This window comes from Oncorhynchus nerka, linkage group LG21, assembly GCF_034236695.1.
Source record: "Oncorhynchus nerka isolate Pitt River linkage group LG21, Oner_Uvic_2.0, whole genome shotgun sequence".
Classification (NCBI taxonomy): Eukaryota; Metazoa; Chordata; class Actinopteri; order Salmoniformes; family Salmonidae; genus Oncorhynchus; species Oncorhynchus nerka.
Window position 1 is genome coordinate 21377160 of NC_088416.1, and position 24960 is coordinate 21402119.

The following is a 24960-nucleotide window of genomic DNA, read 5'->3' on the forward strand; positions in this document are numbered from 1 at the left end:
GCTAGGGTTGATTTCAGGGTTTTACTGCTAACCTACAAAGCATTACATGGGCTTGCTCCTACCTATCTTTCCAATTTGGTCCTGCCGTACATTCCTACACGTACGCTATGGTCACAAGACGCAGCCCTCCTTATTGTCCCTAGAATTTCTAAGCAAACCGCTGAAGGCAGGACTTTCTCCTATAGGTCTATCCATGTGAGAGACGCAGACTCAGTCTCGACCTCTAAGTCTTTATTGAAGACTCATCTCTTCAGTAGGTCCTATGATTGAGTGTAGTCTGGCCCAGGGGTGTGAAGGGGAATGGGAAGGCACTGGAGCGACGAACCGCCCTTGCTGTCTGTGCCTGGCCGGTTCCCTTCTCTCCACTGGGATTATCTGCCTCTAACTCTATTACGGGAGCTGAGTCACTGGCTTACTGGTGCTCTTCCATGCCGTCCCTAGGAGGGGTGCGTCACTTGAGCGGGTTGAGTCACTGACTTGATCTTCCTGTCTGAGTTGGCGCCCCCCTCGCGTTCATGCCGTGGGGGCGATCTTCATGGGCTATACTCGGCCTTGTTTCAGGGTAGTAAGTTGGTGGTTGAAGATATCCCTCTAGTGGTGTGGGGGCTGTGCTTTGGTAAAGTGGGTGGGGTTATATCCTGCCCGGTTGGCCCTGTCCGGTGGTATAGTCAGATGGGGCCACAGTGTCTCCCGACCTCTCCTGTCTCAGCCTCCAGTAATTATGCTGCAATAGTTTGTGTCAGGGGGCTAGGGTCAGTCTGTTATATCTGGAGTATTTCTCCTGTCTTATCCAGTGTCCTGTGTGAATTTAAGTATGCTCCCTCTAATTCTCTCTCTCTCTCTTTCTCTGTCTCTTTCTCTCTCTTTCTCTTCTCTTGGAGAACCTGAGCCATATCACCATGCCTCAGGACTACCTGGCCTGATGACTCCTTGCTGTCCCCTGACCTGTTCACGGGACGTGCTACCTTGTCCCGGACCTGCTGCTTTTGACTCTCTCTAACGCACCTGCTGTCTCTAACTCTGAATGATCGGCTATGAAAAGCCAACTGACATGAGGTGATCTGTGGCACCCTCTACAACCACTGGGATTATTATTATTTGACCCTGCTGGTCATCTATGAATGATTGAACATCTTGGCCATGTACTGTTATAATCTCCACCCGGCACAGCCAGAAGAGGACTGGCCACCCATCAGAGCCTGGTTCCTCTCTAGGTTTCTTCCTCTCTAGGAATTTTTCCTAGCCACCGTGCTTCTACATCTGCATTGCTTGCTGTTTGGGGTTTTAGACTCATCTCAATTTGGTTGTTTGAACATCTCAACCATCTCAATTTGGTTGAGGTCAGCGGATTGTGGAGGCCAGGTCATCTGATGCAGCACTCCATCACTTTCCTTCTTGGTAGAATAGCCCTTACACAGCCTGGAGGTATGTTGGGTCATTGTCCTGTTGAAAAACAAATTATAGTCCCACTAAGCCCAAACCATATGGGATGGCGTATGGCTGCAGAATGCTGTGGTAGCCATGCTGGTTAACTGTGCCTTGAATTCTAAATAAATCACAGACAGTGTCACAAGCTAAGCACCCCCACAGCATAACACCTCCTCCTCCATGCTTTACGGTGGGACCCATACCGCGTCTCACAAAGACATAGCAGTTGGAACCAAAAATCTCCAATTTGGACTCCAGAACAAAGGACACATTTCCACCGGTCTAATGTCCATTGCTCGTGTTTCTTGGCCAAAAGCAAGTCTCTTCTTATAATTGGTGTCCTATAGTAGTGGTTTCTTTGCAGCAATTCGACCATGAATGCCTGATTCACACAGTCTCCTCTGAACAGTTGATGTTGAGATGAGTCTGTTACTTGAACTCTGTGAAGCATTTATTTGGGCTGCAATTTCTGAGGCTAGCAACTCTAATGAATTTATCCTCTGCAGCAGAGGTAACTCTGGGTCTTCTTTTCCTGTGGTGGTCCTCATGAGAGCATGAGTTGGTCCCCCCTTTGCTGCTATAACAGCCTCCACTCTTCTGGAAAGGGTTTCTTTCATCATAGCACTTGATGGTTTTTGCGACTGCACTTGAAGAAAGGTTCAAAGTTCTTGACATTTTCCGGATTGACTGACCTTCATGTCTTAAAGTAATGATGGACATGTAATTTCTCTTTGCCTATTTGAGCTGTTCTTGCCATAATATGGACTTGGTCTTTTACCAAATAGGCCTATCTTCTGTATACCCCCCATCTTGTCACAACACAACTGATTGGCTCAAACGCATTAAGAAGGAAAGAAATTCCACAAATTAACTTTTAAGAAAGCACACCAGTTAATTTAAATGCATTCCAGGTGACTACCTCATGAAGCTGGTTGTGAGAATGCCAAGAATGTGTTTCCTTTATTTTAGCAGTTACCAGTTTAGATACACTACATGTTCGTCGAACATCTCATTCCAAGATTATGAGCATTAATATAGAGTTGGTCCCCCCTTTGCTGCTATAACAGCCTCCACTCTTCTGGAAAGGGTTTCTTATAGAAGTTGGAACACTGCTGAGGGGACTTTCTCCATTCAGCCACAAGAGCATTAGTGGATGGTTAGGCTTGGCTCGCAGCCAGCGCCTTCACCTCCACCCTGTAGGCCGTTGTGTCGTTGTTGGTAATCAAACCTACCACTGTAGTGTTGTCTGCAAACTTGATGATTGAGTTGGAGGCATGCATGGCCACACAGTTATGGGTGAACAGGGAGTACAGGAGAGGGCTGAGCACGCAACCTTGTGGGGCCCCAGTGTTGAGGATCAGCGAGGTGGAGATGTTGTTTCCAACCCTCACCACCTGGGGGCCGGCCCATCAGAAAGTCCAGGACCCAGTTGCATAGGGCAGGGTCGAGACACAGGTTCTCGAGCTTAATGACGAGTTTGGAGGGTACTATGGTGTTAAATGCTGAGCTGTAATGAACAGCATTCTTACATAGGTATTCCTCTTGTCCAGATGGGTTAGGGCAGTGTGCAGTGTTTGTGATTGTGTCGTCTGTGGACCTGTTAGGGCGATTTGAGTGGGTCTAGGTGTGTCAGGTAGGGTGAAGGTGATATGCTCATTGACTCGTCTCTCAAAGCACTTTATGATGACGGAAGTGAGTGATAGTCGTTTAGCTCAGTTACAGTGGGGCAAAAAAGTATTTAGTCACCAATTGTGCAAGTTCTCCCACTTAAAAAGATGAGAGAGGCCTGTAATTTTCATTTTAGGTACACTTCTACTATGACAGACAAAATGAGAAAAGAAATCCAGAAAATCCCATTGTAGGATTTTTAATGAATTTATTTGCAAATTATGGTGGAAAATAAGTATTTGGTCAATAACAAAAGTTTCTCAATACTTTGTTACATACCCTTTGTTGGCAATGACAGAGGTCAAACATTTCCTGTAAGTCTTCACAAGGTTTTCACACACTGTTGCTGGTATTTTGGCCCATTCCTCCATGCAGATCTCCTCTAGAGCAGTGATGTTTTGGGGCTGTTGCTGGGCAACACAGACTTTCAACTCCCTCCAAAGATTTTCTATGGGGTTGAGATCTGGAGACTGGCTAGGCCACCCCAGGACCTTGAAATGCTTCTTACGAAGCCACTCCTTTGTTGCCCGGGCGGTGTGTTTGGGATCATTGTCATGCTGAAAGACCCAGCCATGTTTCATCTTCAATGCCCTTGCTGATGGAAGGAGGTTTTCACTCAAAATCTCACGATACATGGCCCCATTCATTCTTTCCTTTACACGGATCAGTCGTCCTGGTCCCTTTGCAGAAAAACAGCCACAAAGCATGATGTTTCCCCCATGCTTCACAGTAGGTATGGTGTTCTTTGGATGCAACTCCGCATTCTTTGTCCTCCAAACACGTCGAGTTGAGTTTTTACCAAAAAGTTCTATTTTGGTTTCATCTGACCACATGACATTTTCCCAATCTTCTTCTGGATCATCCAAATGCTCTCTAGCAAACTTCAGACGGGCCTGGACATGTACTGGCTTAAGCCGGGGGACACGTCTGACACTGCAGGATTTGAGTCCCTGGCGGCGTAGTGTGTTACTGATGGTAGGCTTTGTTACTTTGGTCCCAGCTCTCTGCAGGTCATTCACTAGGTCCCCCAGTGTGGTTCTGGGATTTTTGCTCACTGTTCTTGTGATCACTTCTTAAAGAGGAGCCATAGCAGTAGAATGTGCAATAATTAAGTGTTATAACTAAGAATTATAGAAACAATCATGAAATCACATACCAACAGTACTTAAGTAAAATTACTTTAAAGTACTACTTAAGCCATTTTTTGGTGTATCTGTACTTTTATTTATATTTGACAACTTTTACTTCACCACATTCCTAAGGAAAATGTACTTTTTACTCCAAACCTTTTCCGACACCCAAAAATACTTATCAAGAGAACATCCCTGGTTATCCCTACTGCCTCTGGACTCACAAAACACACATGCTTTGTGTTGGAGCATGCCCCTGGCTATCCATAAATGTAAAAAATATTAAAATTGTGCCATCTGGTTTGACTAATATGAGCAAATTGAAATGATTTATTCTTTTACTTTTGATACTTAAGTGTATTTAAAACCAAATACTTTTACTCAAGTAGTATTTTACTGGGTGACTTTCACTTGAGTCGTTTTCTACTAAGGTATCTTTACTTTCACAAACAAGTGTGAGAGTCAGCTTTTCTACAATGAAAATACTACAGTACCCATTTTAACTACATAAATGAATGTCCTATTACATAACAGCAAACTACTTGTGGAAACATTACTGTAAAATAGTACTACAGGTATCTATACTACTTTCTCAGATCTGTACACTTATAATGAGCATAGTGGCGATACAGTCAAGGTGCAACATTCGGTCTTGACCTGTTACCAATGCTCTAATAAAGACATTAATTTGCCACTCTGGTAGACAAGTTCATAATTCAGGACGATACAAAAGAAAGGAGAGATTTGGTGTTGCATTAGTTTCTTTAATAATGAATTCCAGTACATGGTTTAGGAATTACATGTTATCAATAAGGTTGTACACAATGAGTGATTTTTCTGGAGGAAAGAAACTGGAATGGCACTCACTACAACACAGATCAGACAAGATACAAAGTTTTCTATAAGTCCCTCAGTAACTTCACTGATCCCAACATAGACATTTGCATAATAGCAAATCAGTCAAGTTGACCCCCAAAGAACATAACGCAATAAGCACAAAATGTATGAAAAACGTAAGAAAAGTGTAAGGAAAAACATATATATAGTATTTATATAAAAAAAAGGAATAATACTTTGAAGAGGTTAAAGGTATTTAGCTACTATCAGTACTGCGGCTGCTACTACCACCACTGCTGCTGGAGCTGCTCATGTCTGATCTCTCTCTTTTGTGAATTTGCTCATGTGCTTTGAGATGGCCTGACTGGCTGAAGTTCTTCCCACACTGGAGGCAGGCGAAAGGTCGCTCCCCAGTGTGGATTTGCTGGTGTGCTTTAAGATGTCCCAAACGGCCAAAGCTCTTACCGCACTGTGTGCAGCCGAATGGCCTCACCCCGGAATGGATCTTCTCGTGTGTTTTGAGGACCCCCGAGTTGCTGAATGTCTTACCGCACTGAGAGCAGCAGTACGGTTTCTCGCCAGTATGAATCTGCAGGTGGTTGTGGTAGCTCATTTCCTTGGTGAAGCTCTTCCCACAGTGTTGGCAGCAGAAAGGCCTCTCTCCGGTGTGGCTTAGCTGGTGGGCTTTGAGCTCCTTGGACTGACTGAAGCTCTTCCCACACTGAAGGCAACAGAAGGGCTTCTCGCCGGTGTGTAGACGCTGGTGTGAGCGGAGGTCATCTGCTTTGGTGAAGCCCTTGGGGCAGTGGGCACAGACGTAGGGTTTCTGACCAGTGTGAATGAGCTGGTGCCTCTTCAGGTTCCCTGCCTGGCCGAAACTCTTGCCGCACTGCGAGCAGGTATATGGCCTCTCTCCTGTATGAATGCGCTGGTGTGTTTTGAGGTTCCCCAGAGTGCTGAAATTCTTCCCACACTGGGTGCAAGAGAAAGGCTTCTCACCACTGAGGTTACGAGGTTTGCGTGGGGTTGTGCTATGCCCTTTCGGGCTTGTGTGGCCTGGGCCTTTCCCAGCATGGGTGGACTGCAGCTCGTAGAGGCCTCCTGCGCCAGGGAACTCGTTGTCCAGTCTATGGCCTTCCATGACCCCGTCATGGCTGAGCTTGTTTAGCTCGGTCCGGAGCTCGGCCATGTGGATGGACTCCAGGCTCATCTCTGTCTTGATGTGGTTGGACATCAGGTTGGGCTCGTACTCAGTCTTGATGGCTCCGAGCTCGGTGGTGTAATAACACTGCAAGTCGGCGTGCTGTTCCGACCTGATGTAGTCCAGGCTGTCGGACACGTGGGTGATGTAGTCAAACACCAGGCTGGGCTCGTAGTGAGACTTCATACAATACGAGTTGCTCTCGTACTCAGAGCTGTGGAAGCAGTGGAGGTCATGGACGTGGTGCTCAGACTTGATGTAGTCCAACCCACTGATCTCCATCTTGATCTGTTCGTGGCCCAGCTCCGCTGTGCTCAATGGCTGGATCTCTGACAGGTCCACGGTGTGGATGGGGTCCAGGTCGTCTGCAGGCTCAGTCTTCACACAAGGCAGCATGACCATAGGTTCTGCAATCTCTGCCGCCAGCGTGCCAAGCGTGCTGCAGTCAGACGAGAGCAGGTGGAGGGTTGGCGAGGTGCACTCAGGCCGAAGTGGATCCAGCGGCGGTGAGCCACACTCTGATGCATGCAGCGTGTCAAGTCCTAGCGTGATGCACTCTGTCTCTAACTCTGCCATGGCTGCAGAGTCCTTGTGCACCAGTCTCCAGTTAGTCCCGTAATGAATCAGAGAATAGTACTACTTTGCCCTGAAAAGAGCCTTGGCCCACTTGAGTGTCCCTCTGATAGTACAGCTTGTTCTGATGCCAAGCCTTCTTCCTTGGGTTAGGAGCAACACCTATCTTTGAAGCCCCTGGAAAGAAAGAAGACAAGGGATATGAAATAATTCAGTTAAAAAAATAGAACCTATTGTCTTCTACAGGCCTCACTTCAATTAGAATATAGCAGGGGTAATGTACCTGGTAGGCCTAGCTGGGTAAGTAATACAAAATAAACAGGTCTGTCAACTCATAATAACATTGGCTTATAATTACACAAATAAAACAAGCACACAGAATACTAAAAAGACAACTACACATTGTTACACAATACCTAGTGGCAAGCAAGCTATATGTATAAGTGGCAAGCAATCTATATGTATCTCTATGAGAAACACACACAGATGTGCAATGACAAAAGAGATGTGCAAACTTCGAGAACTGTGTAAGAATTTTAACTGCACTGACATTCTAGAAAAATTAAGTAGGCCTTATATTTAAGTTTTAATGATGGCTGGTGAGAAGTTGGCAGCCGAACGTCCTGAAATAGTTTTAGCTACTTCTAACTTCACAACATTCATGCGCATCAATTCGATGACTACACAATAAATCGCCTTGAATTCTAAATATCACATTTTACCAAAATTAAGGACTTTAATCTAAACTACAACATGGGTACTCATGCAATACCTGCATGTTCTGACCAGCTAGGTAGCACGCCAAACCCGCCACGCACATCATGCACTAGTTGGCTGCAAGAATCTGGCGGTGATTTTTTTTCTTCTCACCCAGTTGGTTGAGGATGACTATAAGCAAGCTATTGCGTGACATATGAAGCGCTTACAACCAGCAAAAACTTTTCAGAGGGGGGATTTTTCTCACCTGCCAACTCTTTGCATCATTTTTAAAAGGCATATTTCAGTTTACCAGCTGACTACTATCATACAAAGACAGGGCAAGATGCCATTTCTAGCTAACTTGCTAGCCAGTGGCCATCTTGTTTATCGCTAACGTCGATGCTGCTAGCTAGCTTTACAGATGCGCCTAACTAGCTCGATGACATGTAACGTTAGCTAGGGAAGGCAAGAAAGTGAGACAGCTATACTGTACTGTTACTAGCTACTTTTTTTATTAACTTTGAGCGTGCATCCTGGACCCGTGCAGGTAGTACTAGGCAAGTGTCGTTAAACTAAATACATTGTGTCGAATTACGAAACCTGTGCTGGGCCATACACATTCACACACTGGCATATGAGAAAGAGGTGGAAAAATAAAGAAATCGGTTTTTTTAAACAGCAAGCTAGCAATAGCTACCTGCGGTTTGTCCGATTCATGGCTTTTTTAGCCTTCGGCTCGCCGTCGCCACAGTTGCTTGGCTTCAAACTGAACCCGACCCGCCACGTCCACCTCTACCGAGCAACCCAGCAGCCTCCGTATTGCTTTCTCTCCTTTCTTTCCCTTACTCCCTCTCTCTGTCATTGACTAATTCTGCTTCGTTTTCACTCCCTGTGTCGCTTTTCCTCGATGTTTCTGCTGTGCACTTCCGTCGTCTGATGTAAATGCGCGCGCAGCATGTATTCATCTCGCGTCATATATATTGATATGAATTGTTGGCACTCGCAACATTGTATCATTCCCTCCACTGATCCATGGACTCGGCTTGTCAACGCAGTTGTAAATCAATCAGAGTATTGTCAAAAGACCAGACACCCCGCCCTGTCAGAGACCACTCTTGTAAATCGTCCAGGCTACGTCTTAGGCCAGTCTAGTGCTTGCAAAAACATCCTTACAGACATGTTTTATGTATGTATTTATTTATTTAACCTTTATTTAATTAACATGGCAAGACAGTTAAGAACAAATTCTTATTTACAATGACGGCCTACACCGGTCAAACCCGGACGACGCTGGGTCAATTGTGCGCCGCCCAATTGGACATAACGCTAGTAACTGAACTATAAAGGAACGTCTTTGATTTTATTTTCCAATATCGTATATATAACATTTTATTTATTCATGTAACTTGACAAACTCAAAGTATACCAGTAGTTCAATAGTGTCTAACTTGCTATTTTTGTTGCAGTACTTCTCTGTTTCTACTTCTCTCCACTATTTATTGTTTAAATTACATGTTCACTCCAGATGTATATAGCCATGGTTAATAAAAGCAACAAATTACCAAATGTTTATATTTCATAGACATATAAGAGTTGGTAATAATAACTGGGTCCCTGAATTTGGGTCGCAGGAGGTATCGAATAGGTCTTGGGTGTCTGAGTCCCAAAAAAGTATATGCACATCTTTTTTTTTAAAGAAAAATACTCGTCTGAACATAAACAACTTTAACCAGGTAGAACGTGTGTAGAAATTATAATGAACTTTCATTTTTAAATCATTTAATCTCTGGAGAAAAAAAATCTTCAATCACAGTATTTTATATCTAGAGCTATTAGCAGTGCTATTTTGGTTGATTTTGTGCTCTGAAACCAGTGATTTAATTATTGACAATGAAAGAGGTGGGAATGTTGTTCCCTTGTCATATAATTGCTACATTTACTATCAATCACCGCATTCTTATCGGCAGACTCAATAGCCTTGGCTTCTCAAATGACTGCCTCGCCTAGTTCACCAACTACTTCTCAGATAGAGTTCAGTGTGTCAAATCGGAGGGCCTCTTGTCCGGACCTCTGGCAGTCTATGGGGGTGCCACAGGGTTCAATTCTCAGGCAGACTCTTTTCTCTGTACATATCAATGATGTCGCTCTTGTTGCTGGTGATTCTCTGATCCATCTCTACGCAGATGACACCATTCTGTATACATCTGGCCCTTCTTTGGACACTGTGCTTACAAACCTCCAAACGAGCTTCAATGCTATACAACACTCCTTCCGTGGCCTCCAACTGCTTTTATATGCTAGTAAAACTAAGTGCATGCTCTTTAACCAATTGCTGCCCGCACCCTCCCGCCCTACTAGCATCACTACTCTGGACGGTTCTGACTTAAATATGTGGACAACTACAAATACCTAGGTGTCTGGCATCTCCAATCCAAAATTAAATCTAGAATCGGCTTCCTATTTCGCAAAACAAAGCCTCCTTCACTCATGCTGCCAAACACCCTCGTAAAACGGACTATTATACCGATCCTTGACATCGGCTATGTAATTTACAAAATAACCTCTAACACTCTACTCAGCGAACTGGATGTAGTCTATCACAGTGCCATCCATTTTGTCACCAAAGCCCTATACAGTGGGGCAAAAAAGTATTTAGTCAGCCACCAATTGTGCAAGTTCTCCCACTTAAAAAGATGGGAGAGGCCTGTCATTTTCATCATAGGTACACTTCAACTATGACAGACAAAATGAGAGAAAAAAAATCCAGAAAATCACATTGTAGGATTTTTAATGAATTTATTTGCAAATTATGGTGGAAAATAAGTATTTGGTCCCCTACAAACAAGCAAGATTTCTGGCTCTCACAGACCTGTAACTTATTCTTTAAGAGGATCCTCTGTCCTCCACCCGTTACCTGTATTAATGGCACCTGTTTGAACTTGTTATCAGTATAAAAGACACCTGTCCACAACCTCAAACAGTCACACTCCAAACTCCACTATGGCTAAGACCAAAGAGCTGTCAAAGGACACCAGAAACAAAATTGTAGACCTGCACCAGGCCGGAAAGACTGAATCTGCCATAGGTAAGCAGCTTGGTTTGAATAAATCAACTGTGGGAGCAATTATTAGGAAATGGAAGACATACAAGACCACTGATAATCTCCCTCGATCTGGGTCTCCACGCAAGATCACACCCCGTGGGGTCAAAATGATCACAAGAATGGTGAGCAAAAATCCCAGAACCACACAGGGGGACCTAGTGAATGACCTGCAGAGAGCTGGGACCAAAGTAACAAAGCTTACCATCAGTAACACACTACGCCGCCAGGGACTCAAATCCTGCAGTGCCAGACGTGTCCCCCTGCTTAAGCCAGTACATGTCCAGGCCCATCTGAAGTTTGCTAGAGAGCATTTGGATGATCCAGAAGAAGATTGGGAGAATGTCATATGGTCAGATGAAACCAAAATATAACTTTTTGGTAAAAACTCATATCGTCGTGTTTGGAGGACAAAGAATGCTGAGTTGCATCCAAAGAACACCATACCTACTGGGAAGCATGGGGGTGGAAACATCATCCTTTGGGGCTGTTTTTCTGCAAAGGGACCAGGACGACTGATCCGTCCGTGTAAAGGAAAGAATGAATGGGGCTATGTATCGTGAGATTTTGAGTGAAAACCTCCTTCCATCAGCAAGGGCATTGAAGATGAAACGTGGCTGGGTCTTTCAGAATGACAATGATCCCAAACACACCGCCCGGGCAACGAAGGAGTGGCTTCGTAAGAAGCATTTCAAGGTCCTGGAGTGGCCTAGCCAGTCTCCAGATCTCAACCCCATAGAAAATCTTTGGAGGGAGTTGAAAGTCTGTGTTTCCCAGCAACAGCCCCAAAACATCACTGCTCTAGAGGATATCTGCATGGAGGAATGGGCCAAAATACCAAGCAACAGTGTGTGAAAACCTTGTGAAGACTTACAGAACACGTTTGACCTCTGTCATTGCCAACAAAGGGTATATAACAAAGTATTGAGATAAACTTTTGTTATTGACCAAATACTTATTTTCCACCATAATTCGCAAATAAATTCATTAAAAATCCTACAATGTGATTTTTTTTTCTCATTTTGTCTGTCATAGTTGAAGTGTACCTATGATGAAAATGACAGGCCTCTCCCATCTTTTTAAGTGGGAGAACTTGCACAATTGGTGGCTGACTAAATACTTTTTTGTCCCACTGTATACTACCCACCACTGCAACCTGTATGCTCTCGTCGGCTGGCCCTCACTACATATTTGTCGCCAAACCCACTGGCTCCAGGTCATCTATAAGTCTCTGCTAGGTAAAGCCCCACCTTATCTCAGCTCACTGGTCATCCCCAAAGCCAACACTTCCTTTGGCCACCTTTCCTTCCAGTTTTCTGTTGCCAATGACTGGAACAAATTGTAAAAATCACTGAAGCTGGAGTCTTAGATCTCCCTCTCTAACTTTATGCATCAGCTGTCAGAGCAGTTTACCGATCGATCACTGTACCTGTTGTTAGCAATTGGATATGTAGATGGGTGAGCCGGTCAAGGATCGATTCAGACTAAGTGGTAAATTTTATGACAAGTAAACAGTTTATTCAGAGTGAAAATATGTAGTACAGCGCAATTACGGCTCTTCCGTTAGTTCGTGTTGGAACAGCAGGAAAGAGAGCGAGTAAACAGTCAGCACAGCCCTTATATACGTCACAGAAAGTAGTTTTTTTTTTTTTTTTTTTTTTTTTTCTACTGTGTTATTGACTTGTTAATTGCTTACTCCATGTGTAACTCTGTGTTGTCTGTTCACACTGCTATGCTTTATCTTGGCCAGGTCGCAGTTGCAAATGAGAACTTGTTCTCAACTAGCCTACCTGGTTAAATAAAGGTGAAATAAATAAAAAATAAAAAAAGATCGGATCTCCGGATTGGTTCAGCTGGTTGTAGTCTGTAGTCTTCCACCATTGGCTCAGTTGTCTGTCCGTCATCGTAGAATCTTCTTCGGGCACACAGTGTTCGTTTAAAAGGGAGATTATGTGTGTAATGTGGGAGCTATCCTGTAGGGGACCCCACAGGCTTTACTGTGAAAATACGTTGCTATGTGTTGTCTCAGTTATAACAATGCAATAGCCACGTATTTAGCAGTAGATTGGTCTCCTGCATAATAGCAATTCTTTACACTGTACACAGCCAATCTGTGAATAGCAGACCCAACTACCTCATCCCCATATTGTTACTTATTGTCTTGCTCTTTTGCACCCCAGTATCTCTACTTACACATCATCATCTGCACATCTATAACTCCAGTGTTAATGCTAAATTGTAATTAATTCGCCTCTATGGCCTATTTATTGCCTTACATCCCTAATCTTCTACATTTTCACACATTGTACATAGATTTTTCTATTGTGTTATTGACTGTACTTTTGTTTATGTGTAACTCTGTGTTGTTGTTTTTGCCGCACTGCTTTGCTTTATTTTGGCCAGGTCGCAGTTGTAAATGAGAATGTGTTCTCAATTGGCCTACCTGGTTAAATAAAGGTGAACTAAATATACAAATAAAAATCAATATAGCATCAAAAATTGTTTTTCAGATTGTATTTTGGCAATTATTTCTCGCAATGCAAATATTGAGACAAGCTGGTTGACAACCACTGATTTAAAGTGATAGTCTACTCAAAATACAACAATAACATGATTTCCCACTTACCTTGGCTGTTGGTTGATTCACCAAGACATACATATCACATACCTGGTGTTCAGTCAGCTGATTCTAGCCATCCTTTAGGGTTACCTCTAGTCTGAAGCTTAGTTTTCTATTCAGAAGACCATCAATTCTCGTTCAGCCTATCAGCAGCCTTAATTCCCGGGACTTCAGTTTCAGTTGGTCTATGCCCCCAGCACCAGTGTTGCCAACTTAGCTACTTTGTCGCTATATTTAGCGAGTATTCAGACCCCTCTAGCGACACATTTTCAAAAAAGCGACTAGCGACAAATCTAGTGACATTTTCTGGTGTTATTGGAGCCTTTTGGAGACTGACGTGAAAGCACATATCGTTCTTACTCTTCTCAATGAGCAGCGTGTGCTGCTGTGGGCCCCACTCCTGTCCCAAAGCACTCACAGGCGGACCAGTCCTCGCGCAGTAGTCCCTCCCAGCTGCAGTCAGAGCAGGAGATGTTCACCCCTCCGCGTCCAGACTGGGGCGGCAGGGTAGCCTAGTGGTTGGACTAGTAACTGAAAGGTTGCAAGTTCGAATCCCCGAGCTGACAAGGTACAAATCTGTCGTTCTGCCCCTGAACAGGCAGTTAACCCACTGTTCCTAGGCCGTCATTGAAAATAAGAATTTGTTCTTAACTGACCTGCCTAGTAAAATAAAGGTAAAATAAATAAAAAATAAAAATGAATCATGCATGCGGGAAGCCGCCGCTGGCTGATCCCACCCTTGGCTTACATAATAAAAAAACAATTCACCTGAATTAGGGCCAGACTAGTTACCATAATTTTCTCACATTGCCATTGACAGTTTTTTCTATTGTCTCTTTTTGGTCCATTTAGATTGTTAACGTAGATTGTATACAAAAAAAATAAAAAAATGTTATGGTTAAAAATGTTAATGTTTTACTGTGACTTGTTATAGGCTCCTAAGTGGACCATAGGGTTAAAAACCAAACCAAATTAAGAAAAATAAAAAACAACAACGACAAAAACAAACTAAGTAACTCCGCCAGAGTGTTTCTTTTGGGTCACTTTTGCCGGTCCCAAGCCCGGATAAAGGAAGAGGATTGGAATTGTGACATTTAAAAAACAAGAATTGACTGAAGAAAGTTCATTTATAGTTCTAAACATATTTAGTGTATTTTTTACTTACTTTTTGTCTCTCCCACGACGTTATTCCTCTCTCATACAGTCCATCACAATTACATGCACATGGCCAATTATGCAAATTAGGCGATGACGTCATTTGGCGACTTTTAGGACAGCCAATAGCTACTTTCCTTACTGAGGAGTTGGAAACACTGCCCAGCACGCTGTGTGGTCAAAAACGTGCTTTCTCCATCCTGATGAGCACTTCTGCAGTTTCCCTCCTGCTGAACTTTTCCTCCTGTGGACTGAATGCATGTATGTCGGATGTTTAATTGTGCGTGCATCTAAACGTAAGTGCCTTGAGATCTGTGTCCTGGGGCCTGTTGCACAAAACTAGGATAAGGGATTAAGCCAGGATATCTTGGTGATCCTGGCTCAATTGATCCGTAATCCGGTTGCACTAAAGATGGATAGGGGGCAGGAGGATATGTTATGGTATAAATTACCATGGAGATTTATTCTGTGGAGCTAGCCTGCTCCAGACCAGGCTAAATTCCAGGATCTATTTAATCTCATCCCTAATGTCAGTCAGCAGTCACCACAAATGGAAACCAATAGTTATTTCACTGCTCACTATACATTGTTATCACATATAACTAGACCCACTGTTATTATTTAAACGTTTGTGATCATTAATTTCAATGATTTTGGATAAAAAATGATTTTTAGATGATGTTGCTATCATTAGATAATTTACAGTTTCCCATAGACTATAAGGCTATATATAAAATGATAGAATATTAGGGCCACAGAGGGGAAAAAACACAAGTCATAATATTGTAACCAGTTGTTTTAAAGGAGGACAGTTGTTAAAATGACAGATGTGGGGCATTTCGTGAAATTGTACTTCAGTATGGTTTCATAAACAAAGACATGCTGATGTGCCAGAATATTAAGTATCACATTGTCATAAGTATCAAAACTGTAAAAACAATATGTAGCTTTTCTGCAGAAAGAACCAGCCTCATAAATGTATGACTTTATCCTTTTTCTTCAGTGTGGCCCTAGTACTCTGTCATATAAACAAATACACATTCCATATGAACATAAAAACACAATGTGTAACATTATGTTCCTTTATTGAATAAGGACAAAACAAAGCAGGTAAACCATCAGCTCCTTTCGAAACTGAAGTCACAGTGACTCTACAAGATGGAAAGCACAGAATCCAAGCATATTATACAAAATGATACATACACATTCAAAGGTCTGTATATAACACACCCTGCATGTCTGCACACTAAAATAAATGCAGGACAAATCCATACACATCAACTGAACAGACAAATGAATGGATGCAGTAGCCTCCCTGCAGCCTTGTATTACACACAGTATACCGCACAAACATCATAAGAGGCCAAATTCGTCAAAAACGAACCCAAAAAAACCAAATTCCTCTGCCACCGCAGGACATATTTAACCAAAATTGAAAGCACACATACTAACTAAAATAATTCAACACATATTGGTCCCTCAGCAGCCGACCACTGTCGTCATCAGGGAAGATTGCCGGATTGTCCCAGTCCATGGCTGGTGGCACTCTGGGGGCCCTCTCCTTCCTCAGGCAGGCCACATTGTGGAGGACAGCACAAGCCACAGTAATATCACATGCCCTAACAGGGCTGACCCTTAATTTGTGAAGGCAGTGAAAGCGTGCCTTCAGGAGGCCAAAGGTCATTTCAACTCTGGCCCTGGTCCTGGCATGGGCATGGTTGTAGGCCTGCTGTGCTTCCTGGGGGTCTGTGAAAGGTGTCAGGAGAAAAGGCTGGCAGCCATACCCCCTGTCTCCCAGCAACACACCAGAGAATTCACCTGTCAACACAAAATCTCATCATTACTACCTCATAAACACAGTGATATTCCTGACACAGCCATGACGGTTATAAATAGGGGTTGTGTGGCTTACCTTGTGATAGGCACTGATAGATTTCAGAGGCCCGAAAGATTCTGGAGTCATGGACTGAGCCAGGCCATTTTGCCACAACATTGCTGATCACACAGTCAGCATTGCAGACCATCTGAAATCATAAGATGAGGAATATTACACCAATCAATGCACATCACTGGCAATGCAGAGTGTTCGTCAATGGACAATATCAAAAAGTTATGTTCACCTGAACATTAATGCTGTGAAAGGATTTCCTATTCACAAAAATCGGCCTCATGGGCACCTGAGGGGGCTTTTATCCTTATGTGTGTGCAGTCCACTGCACCAATGACATTGGGGAAACCTGTCACACAAAGTAATGAGTATCCTACTATGTGTTAACAGTTGTCCTGTAATTTGTAGATCCTCTTACCTGCAATCCTATAGAACTCCTCTTTGATGTCACAGAGTCTTCTGTGGCCAGGGAAGGAGATGAAGACATCTGCTAATGCTTTGATAGCCAGACACACACTCCTTATTGTGCGGCAAATTGTGGCCTTGTTCAGCATCCCCCACTGAGTACAGGAAGGCTCCACTAGCAAAAAGCGCAAGGCCACACAAACCATTTGCTCCACACTCAGTGCATGGCTCCGTGCAGTGCGGTGCTTAATCCTGGGACCCAGTAGTCTGCATAGATACCTGATGCCATCTGCAGAAAACCTGTATCTTTCATATAGATGGTCATCAGGGAAGGCCAGTGGGTCCAACCGGTCCCTGAAGACCCTTTCTCGCCTGAAGGCTCTCCTCAGCACAAGTGCTTCTTCATCCACCACATCTCGCACGAATGGGCATGCCATTGTCAGAGCAGAAAGGAACACACAATTTTGGGCCTTCATATAGGCTAGTGGCCACACCTGGTGCTGGGGGTGGGCAAAAGAGGGCGATGCCTTATAACGATGACTTGGTTGTACTGATTGCTGGGAAAATAAAAAAACCTTAGAAAGATGCCACCGTCCTGTGTGCTCACAATAAGAGCTCATATGTCATGGCTCACTTGACTTTACGAGAATATACCTAATTTTTATTTTGAGCTGTGTCATCTTCTTGGAGCTGGGGGAGGAAAGAAAAATAATGATTAATACATTTGTGTTACAGTTAGCATACAGTGTACATTGAAGGCATATCTCACCTCCCTCTCAAGTTTTTTTTTTATTTCAAGGTCCAGTTTCCTAATTGTCCTCTTTTTATTTCGGACTCCAGTGCAAGATTTTCCATCTTTTTCTTCTTGTACTGAATGTCTATGTCTGCCAGTTCTATTTGGCGCCGGAGGTGGTTGCCATACAACTTTCTGATAGCTTGTGAGCTCTGTGAACACAATACAATTAGCGCAGCTGGAATTTGGCAGGATGTGGTGTCCTTTTATTAATACGCACTATGTTGCCAGGCTGGTTTTCCCACTGTATAGCATCTGGGTCCTGTAAAAGAAATTAGATTTTTTGATTTTGATGAGGACTCCTCACCATTGTAGAGTAAATAGTACTTTCACAGTCTTAACATGATACCTCATGCCTTCTGGAATCCAGAGAGATGGTCTCCTCCTCATCATCGTCTCCATCATGTGCTGTTGCTGCTGCACTGGGGCCTTCACCCTATCACATTTAATCGGATTCATATTGAAGCTAGTAGACAAGACATGCCAGGCCTACAGTATGCCTTTGATGGAGTACTCACTGGATCAGCATCGTCTGGTGCTTGTGCTGGTGGCTCTAACAGGAACACAGTGCTGCCAGGCACTGCAAGGCAATAGGTAAACCAAAGTCAGACAGTCCAAATTGATTCAATATGAATGTGGTTGTATCCCATGTAGAGATGGAAGGACATACCTTGAATGTGGCATCTTGGGAGGAACCTATGCTCGTCTCTTTCCCCCCAGGGATCCCCTCTAAGACGGGCCTGCCTTTATTTAGCTCCAAGGCCATGTCCTCTGCTGGGGTAAGGTCAGCCTTTGGTGACCCACCACCCGTGCCTTGTCTGTGGGTATTCTTTTTCACTGCTAAAACAGTACAGACAATGTGTGAGCAGGCACCTTCTGGGTACAATATATGCTTGTGCTTTGTTAAATATTAGTCAGGGACCATACCATTCTGCAGAATGTTCTTGTATTTGATTTTGACCTGCTGCCATGTCCGTTTTGGCCCGTTCATGTTTAATCTACACACACACACACACACACATTTAATGGAGTCACACTGCAAAAAATTACTTGGTATTTTTGTCTTGTTTTCAGTAAAAATATCAAAAAATTTATCATAGCTTTATACAGTGTGATGGAGTTACTTTACACAATTTCACTCATATCTGCAGTGCATTTCAATTAAAAATTTAACCGTTTCATAATTACAGTACAACTGCATTTTTGGAGATGTGAATTAAATATTTGAATTGTAATTGTGATGTTTCAGCGGAGCGGTGAGTGTGTAATTGTGCACTACTTACGCATTCAGGCGGTCTGCAATACTTTGCCACGCTTTTTCTCTTTGCTTTATCACTGTGGCGGTGTTGCCTTTCTTCTTAATTATATCTTTTACCTCCTCGTATGCCTCCATGAGGATTTGTGCTTCCGACGGGGAAAAGTACGCGGCTCTAGTTGCCATGGTAAATCAGTTAATCTGTGATCTGTGGCGGGGTCTATTTGAGTGAGCCGTGAGCGCGCACCTATCCAGGATTGGTTTCACCTGGCTTAATGAAACCGTGTCTGCTCATCCTGGCTTGGTCTTTGTGCAACCAATTAAGCCTGGACGCACATGTTTTGGCTTCATTGTCATTTATCCCGGATGTCTTAATTCTACTTTTGTGCAACAGGCCCCTGTTATGTGGAGCTAAGTTTAGTGGTTTATTGTGTACCATTACCATGTGTTGAGCGTATTAGCTAGCTTGCGCTCCCGCTAGCATTTTGCATTTGAATGCATGAGCATTTTAGCATGACTTAACGTTTAGCGGTTTGTTAGCATTGTTAATTTATGGTGCTAGGCTATTTTCTATTCTATATCACTCATGCTCACTAATGTTTATTTTTAGCACATTTGCCTGAGTTTCATGTGTACAAGTCCAATAGGTTGCTTAGTCTATTGCCATGTGACTAGGCATTATGCCTTCTGTAGTGTCTAGCCCTTTCTGTTATATACTTACCTGTGCTAGCTTATACATCCATGTCATTCATACTAAAGCAATGTTATAGCCTAAGTTTTCTTACTCCGCTTATCTTTCAGAACATTTCCAAGATGGCGTAGCAGTGCAGACGTGGTTTGTCGTTCTCCCTTGTACATTTAGTATTTTGTCTTTTTATATATATTTCAATTTATTTTCAATCTCTTTTACATTTAAAAAAATTAAATATACCTTCCGGTAACCCGCCTCACCAAATTTGATACGGATCTGCTATTTTTAGACCTTTTAGCCAGAACCGCCATCAGAAGCTAACCAGCTAATTAGCTACTAGCTTTTTAGTCATTGTCAGCCATTGCTAGCTGCCTTTACCTTCGACACAGACTCCAGACGCTTTTAGCCTAGCTAACACTTACCAGCCTGCCAGTATCGGACTGTTTTCTTCACTACAACGCCGGATTCCTGCCGTAAGCCCTGGACTATTACTCCTGATCATCACAGCTAGCTAGCTGCCACCGAGTGGCCCAGCCCCGACGCTAGCTATGAGCCAGGCCCGCTCAGTGATCACTCGGCTACACAGCTGATGCCTCCCAAAATCTTCCCCAACATGGCTAGAATTCCACTACTACACCGGATTTTTGCCATCCGCCGTGCCCCCAACCGGCCTTTGCCGGATGTTGGAGCAAGCGCTTCTACTAGCCCCGGAATGCTAACTTTAAAAGATGTGTCTCCCACTTGCTAGGTAGTAATGACTACCTTAGCGGCTTCCCTGATTCATCTATTGCTGTTCACTGGACCCTATGATCACTTGGCTACATAGCTGATGCCTGCTGAACTGTTCATTAATCATGGTACTCAATTTTGTTTATTTTTTTTATTATCTGTCGGCCCCAGCCTCGAACTCGGGCCCTGTGTGTAGTTAACTGACCCTCTGCCCATTCATCGCCATTTTAGCTGTTGTTGTCTTTGCTGATTAGCTGTTGTCTTACTCGTCTTAGCTAGCTCTCCCAATCAACACCTGTGGTTGCTTTATGCCTCGCTTTATGTCTCTCTCTTTATTGTTGTTTAGGATAGTTATCATTGGTTCAGTTTACTGCAGAGCCCCTAGTCCCACTCAACATGCCTCAGATACCTCCTTTGTCCCACCCCCCACACATGCAGTGATCTCACCCAGCATTAAAGCTAGCCAGAAGCTAGTCAGTTGACCATGGTTCGTGGTCATCAGCTATCCTTTAGCTTGAAAAGCTATCGCCAGTTTTTTACAACGCGACTCAGACCAGAGCATACCGGACCTATTTTCTCTCCATATCCCAGGATTTCTACCGCAAGCTCTGGACATTTACACCTGGATATTGCAGCTAGCTAGCTGCTATCCGAGTGACTTTTGGCTTACGTCGGTCCCGGAACATCAATTATTCCAAAGCTAGCTAGCTGAAGAGTTCCATCAGCCACTCCTGGGCTTCAATCACCTATTCGGACCCGTTTTACTGCCGCTGCGGAGCCCCACCGGGCCTTCACAACTGGACTACCAACGTTATCTGCCCGATGGAGTTATCCAACTGGCCCCTCCGTCGTGACGTTACCAGAATGCCCATCTGCGGCCCGCTAATCGTTAGCTGTCTTATCGGCTGCTGTCTTATCGGCTGCTATCTGAATAGGTCTATCAGACAATTCACTATAACTATATCTATTTTGCAATTTGGATTGGTCCCCTCTACCACATGGAACCCCACCTAAACTGGAACATGCTTAACACCCCAGCCATCCTACAATCTAAGATTGATGCCCTCAATCTCACACAAATTATCAATGAACCTACCAGGTATCACCCCAAAGCCGTAAACACGGGCACCCTCATAGATATCATCCTAACCAACTTGCCTCTGCTGTATTCAACCAAGATCTCAGCGATCACTGCCTCATTGCCTGCATCCGTAATGGGTCAGCGGTCAAACGACCTCCACTCATCACTGTCAAACGCTCCCAGAAACACTTCAGCGAGCAGGCCTTTCTAATCGACCTGGCCCGGGTATCCTGGAAGGATATTGACCTTATCCCGTCAGTAGAGGATGCCTGGTTATTTTTTTTAAATGCCTTCCTCACCATCTTAAATAAGCATGCGCCATTCAAGAAATTTAGAACCAGGAACAGATATAGCCCTTGGTTCTCTCCAGACCTGACTGCCCTTAACCAACACAAAAACATCCTATGGCGTTCTGCATTAGCATCGAACAGCCCCCGTGATATGCAACTTTTCAGGGAAGCTAGAAACCATTATACACAGGCAGTTAGAAAAGCCACGGCTAGCTTTTTCAAGCAGAAATTTGCAACACAAACTCAAAGTTCTGGGACACTAAAGTCCATGGAGAATAAGAACACCTCCTCCCAGCTGCTCACTGCACTGAGGATAGAAAACTCTGTCACCACTGATGAATCCACTATAATTGAGGATTTCAATAAGCATTTTTCTATGGCTGGCCATGCTTTCCACCTGGCTATTCCTACCACGGTCAACAGCACTGCACCCCCCCACAGCAACTCGCCCAAGCCTTCCCCATTTCTCCTTCTCCCAAATCCAGTCAGCTGATGTTCTGAAAAAGCTGCAAAATCTGGACCCCTACAAATCAGCCGGGCTAGACAATCTGGACCCTTTCTTTCTAAAATTATCTGCAGAAATTGTTGCAACCCATATTACTAGCCTGTTCAACCTATCTTTCGTGTCATCTGAGATTCCCAAAGATTGGAAAACAGCTGTGGTCATCCCCCTCTTCAAAGGGGGGGGGGGGAGACAATCTTGACCCCAAACTGCTACAGACCTATATCTATCCTACCCTGCCTTTCCAAGGTCTTCAAAAGCCAAGTCAACAAACAGATTACCGACCATTTCGAATCCCACCGCACCTTCTCCGCTATGCAATCTGGTTTCAGAGCTGGTCATGGGTGCACCTCAGCCACGCTCAAGGTCCTAAACGATATCTTAACCGCCATCGATAAGAAACATTACTGTGCAGCCATATTCATTGACCTGGTCAAGGCTTTCGACTCTGTCAATCACCACATCCTCATCGGCAGACTCGATAGCCTTGGTTTCTCAAATGATTGCCTCGCCTGGTTCACCAACTACTTCTCTGAAGTGTCAAATTGGAGGGCCTGTTGTCCGGGCGTCTGGCAGTCTCTATGGGGGTGCCACAGGGTTCAATTCTCGGGCCGACTCTTTTCAAATCAAATGTATTTATATAGCCCTTCGTACATCAGCTGATATCTCAAAGTGCTGTACAGAAACCCAGCCTAAAACCCCAAACAGCAAGCAATGCAGGTGTAGAAGCACGGTGGCTAGGAAAAACTCCCTAGAAAGGCCAAAACCTAGGAAGAAACCTAGAGTGGAACCAGGCTATGTGGGGTGGCCAGTCCTCTTCTGGCTGTGCCGGGTGGAGATTATAACAGAACATGGCCAAGATGTTCAAATGTTCATAAATGACCAGCATGGTCAAATAATAATAATAATCACAGGCAGAACAGTTGCAACTGGAGCAGCAGCACGGCCAGGTGGACTGGGGACAGCAAGGAGTCATCATGTCAGGTAGTCCTGAGGCATGGTCCTAGGGCTCAGGTCCTCCGAGAGAGAGAATTCGAGAGGGCATACTTAAATTCACACAGGACAATGGATAGGACAGGAGAAGTACTCCAGATATAACAAACGGACCCTAGCCCCCCGACACAAACTACTGCAGCATAAATACTGGAGGCTGAGACAGGAGGGGTCAGGAGACACTGTGGCCCCATCCGAGGACACCCCCGGACAGGGCCAAACAGGAAGGATATAACCACACCCACTTTGCCAAAGCACAGCCCCCACACCACTAGAGGGATATCTTCAAACACCAACTTACCATCCGGAGACAAGGCCGAGTATAGCCCACAAAGATCTCCGCCACGGCACAACCCAAGGGGGGGCGCCAACCCCTTTTCTCTGTATACATCAACAATGTCGCTCTTGCTGCGGATGATTCCCTGATCCACCTCTACGCAGACGACACCATTCTGTATACATCTGGCCCTTCTTTGGACCCTGTGGAAACAAACCTCCAAACGAGCTTCAATGCCATACAACACTCCTTCCGTGGCCTCCAACTGTTCTTAAACGCTAGTAAAACTAAAATGCATGCTTTTCAACCGTTCGCCACCCGCCCGCCTGACTAGCATCACTACTCTGGATGGTTCTGACTTAGAATATGTGGACAACTACAAATACCTAGGTGTCTGGCTAGACTGTAAACTCTCCTTCCAGACTCATATTAAGCATCTCCGATCCAAAATTAAGTCTTGAATCGGCTTCCTATTCTGCAAGAAAGACTCCTTCACTCACGCTGCCCCAAACATAGCCAGTTTTACTAAGGTATCCTACCGATCCTTCGGCAATGTAATTTACAAAATAGCCTCCAACACTCTACTCAGACTGCATCGTTTTCTATCACAGTGCCATCCGTTTTGTCACCAAAGCCCCATATACCAGCCACTACTGCGACCTGTATGCTCTAATCGGCTGGCCCTCGCTATATATTCGTCGCCAGACCCACTGGCTCCAGGTCATCTATAAGTCTCTGCTTGGTAAAGCTCCGCCTTATCTCAGCTCACTGGTCACGATAACAACGCCCACTCGTAGCACGCGCTCCAGCAGGTATATCTCACTGGTCATCCCCAAAGCCAACACCTACTTTGGCCGCCTTTCCTTCCAGTTCTCTGCTGCCAATGCCTGGAATGAATTGCAAAAATCGCTGAAGCTGGAGACTTATATTTCCTTCACTAACTTTAAACATCAGCCAGCCGAGCAGCTAACCAATTGCTGTAGTTAGCCCATCCAATCTACCTACCCCATCCCCATATTGTTTTTATTTACTTTTCTGCTCTTTTGCACACCAGTATTTCTACTTGCACATCATCTGCATCTATCACTCCAGTGTTCATTTGCTAAATTATAATTACTTGCTACTATGGCATTTATTGTCTTACCTCCTCGCGCCATTTGCACACTCTGTATATAGCCATTTTTTTCTATTTTGTTATTGATTGTATGCTTGTTTATTCCATGTGTAACTCTTTGTCACACTGCTTTGCTTCATCTTGGCCAGGTTGCAGTTGTAAATGAGTACTTGTTCTCAACTAGCCTACCTGGTTAAATAATAATAAGTTACTTTTATTTTTAAGAACCATAGTTAATGTCAGTTCTCACTTTACATGATTCTCAGTTATCTGAGCCATGAGTGGTCATATGTGTGTGTGATTTGTGAATGTGGACATTTTCTTCCATTAAACTCCCCCTAACCTGGACATCTGCCTCATCCTTGTTCTGACCGGACATTCTGTAGTGGTTGCTACCGGCCTTAAGCCAGCACCTAATATTTCTTATTGCATTCATGGTCCTCGATTCTCTACAACCCTACCCCTATTTTTCACCTGGATTCATCATAACCATGTGTGTACACCACCTAATAGTTATGTCCCAGAGCATAT

The 24960-nt window shown here is 44.1% G+C and overlaps 2 protein-coding genes across 3 annotated transcripts; both read right to left on the bottom strand.

Annotated features, from left to right (window-relative positions):
• Window positions 1-4969: 4969 nt before the first annotated feature.
• LOC115104078 (gastrula zinc finger protein XlCGF57.1-like) lies at window positions 4970-8587 on the bottom strand. Its single transcript, XM_029625261.2, has 2 exons — window positions 8234-8587; window positions 4970-7014 (listed from the first exon to the last, which is right to left on the bottom strand). Exon 2 carries the CDS (start codon window positions 6838-6840, stop codon window positions 5320-5322), a length of 1521 nt encoding a protein of 506 aa, XP_029481121.1. The 5' UTR covers window positions 6841-7014; window positions 8234-8587; the 3' UTR covers window positions 4970-5319.
• Window positions 8588-15472: 6885 nt separating this feature from the next.
• LOC135563594 (putative nuclease HARBI1) lies at window positions 15473-18079 on the bottom strand. 2 transcript variants are annotated; one of them, XM_065006428.1, is made up of 6 exons: window positions 18016-18079; window positions 17847-17933; window positions 16718-17759; window positions 16532-16648; window positions 16324-16435; window positions 15473-16229 (listed from the first exon to the last, which is right to left on the bottom strand). In XM_065006428.1, exons 4-6 carry the CDS (start codon window positions 16580-16582, stop codon window positions 15859-15861), a joined length of 534 nt encoding a protein of 177 aa, XP_064862500.1. In that variant the 5' UTR covers window positions 16583-16648; window positions 16718-17759; window positions 17847-17933; window positions 18016-18079; the 3' UTR covers window positions 15473-15858. The 2 variants fall into 2 exon arrangements, with proteins under 2 accessions (XP_064862500.1, XP_064862499.1); XM_065006427.1 differs by lacking the exon at window positions 16532-16648.
• Window positions 18080-24960: the final 6881 nt, after the last annotated feature.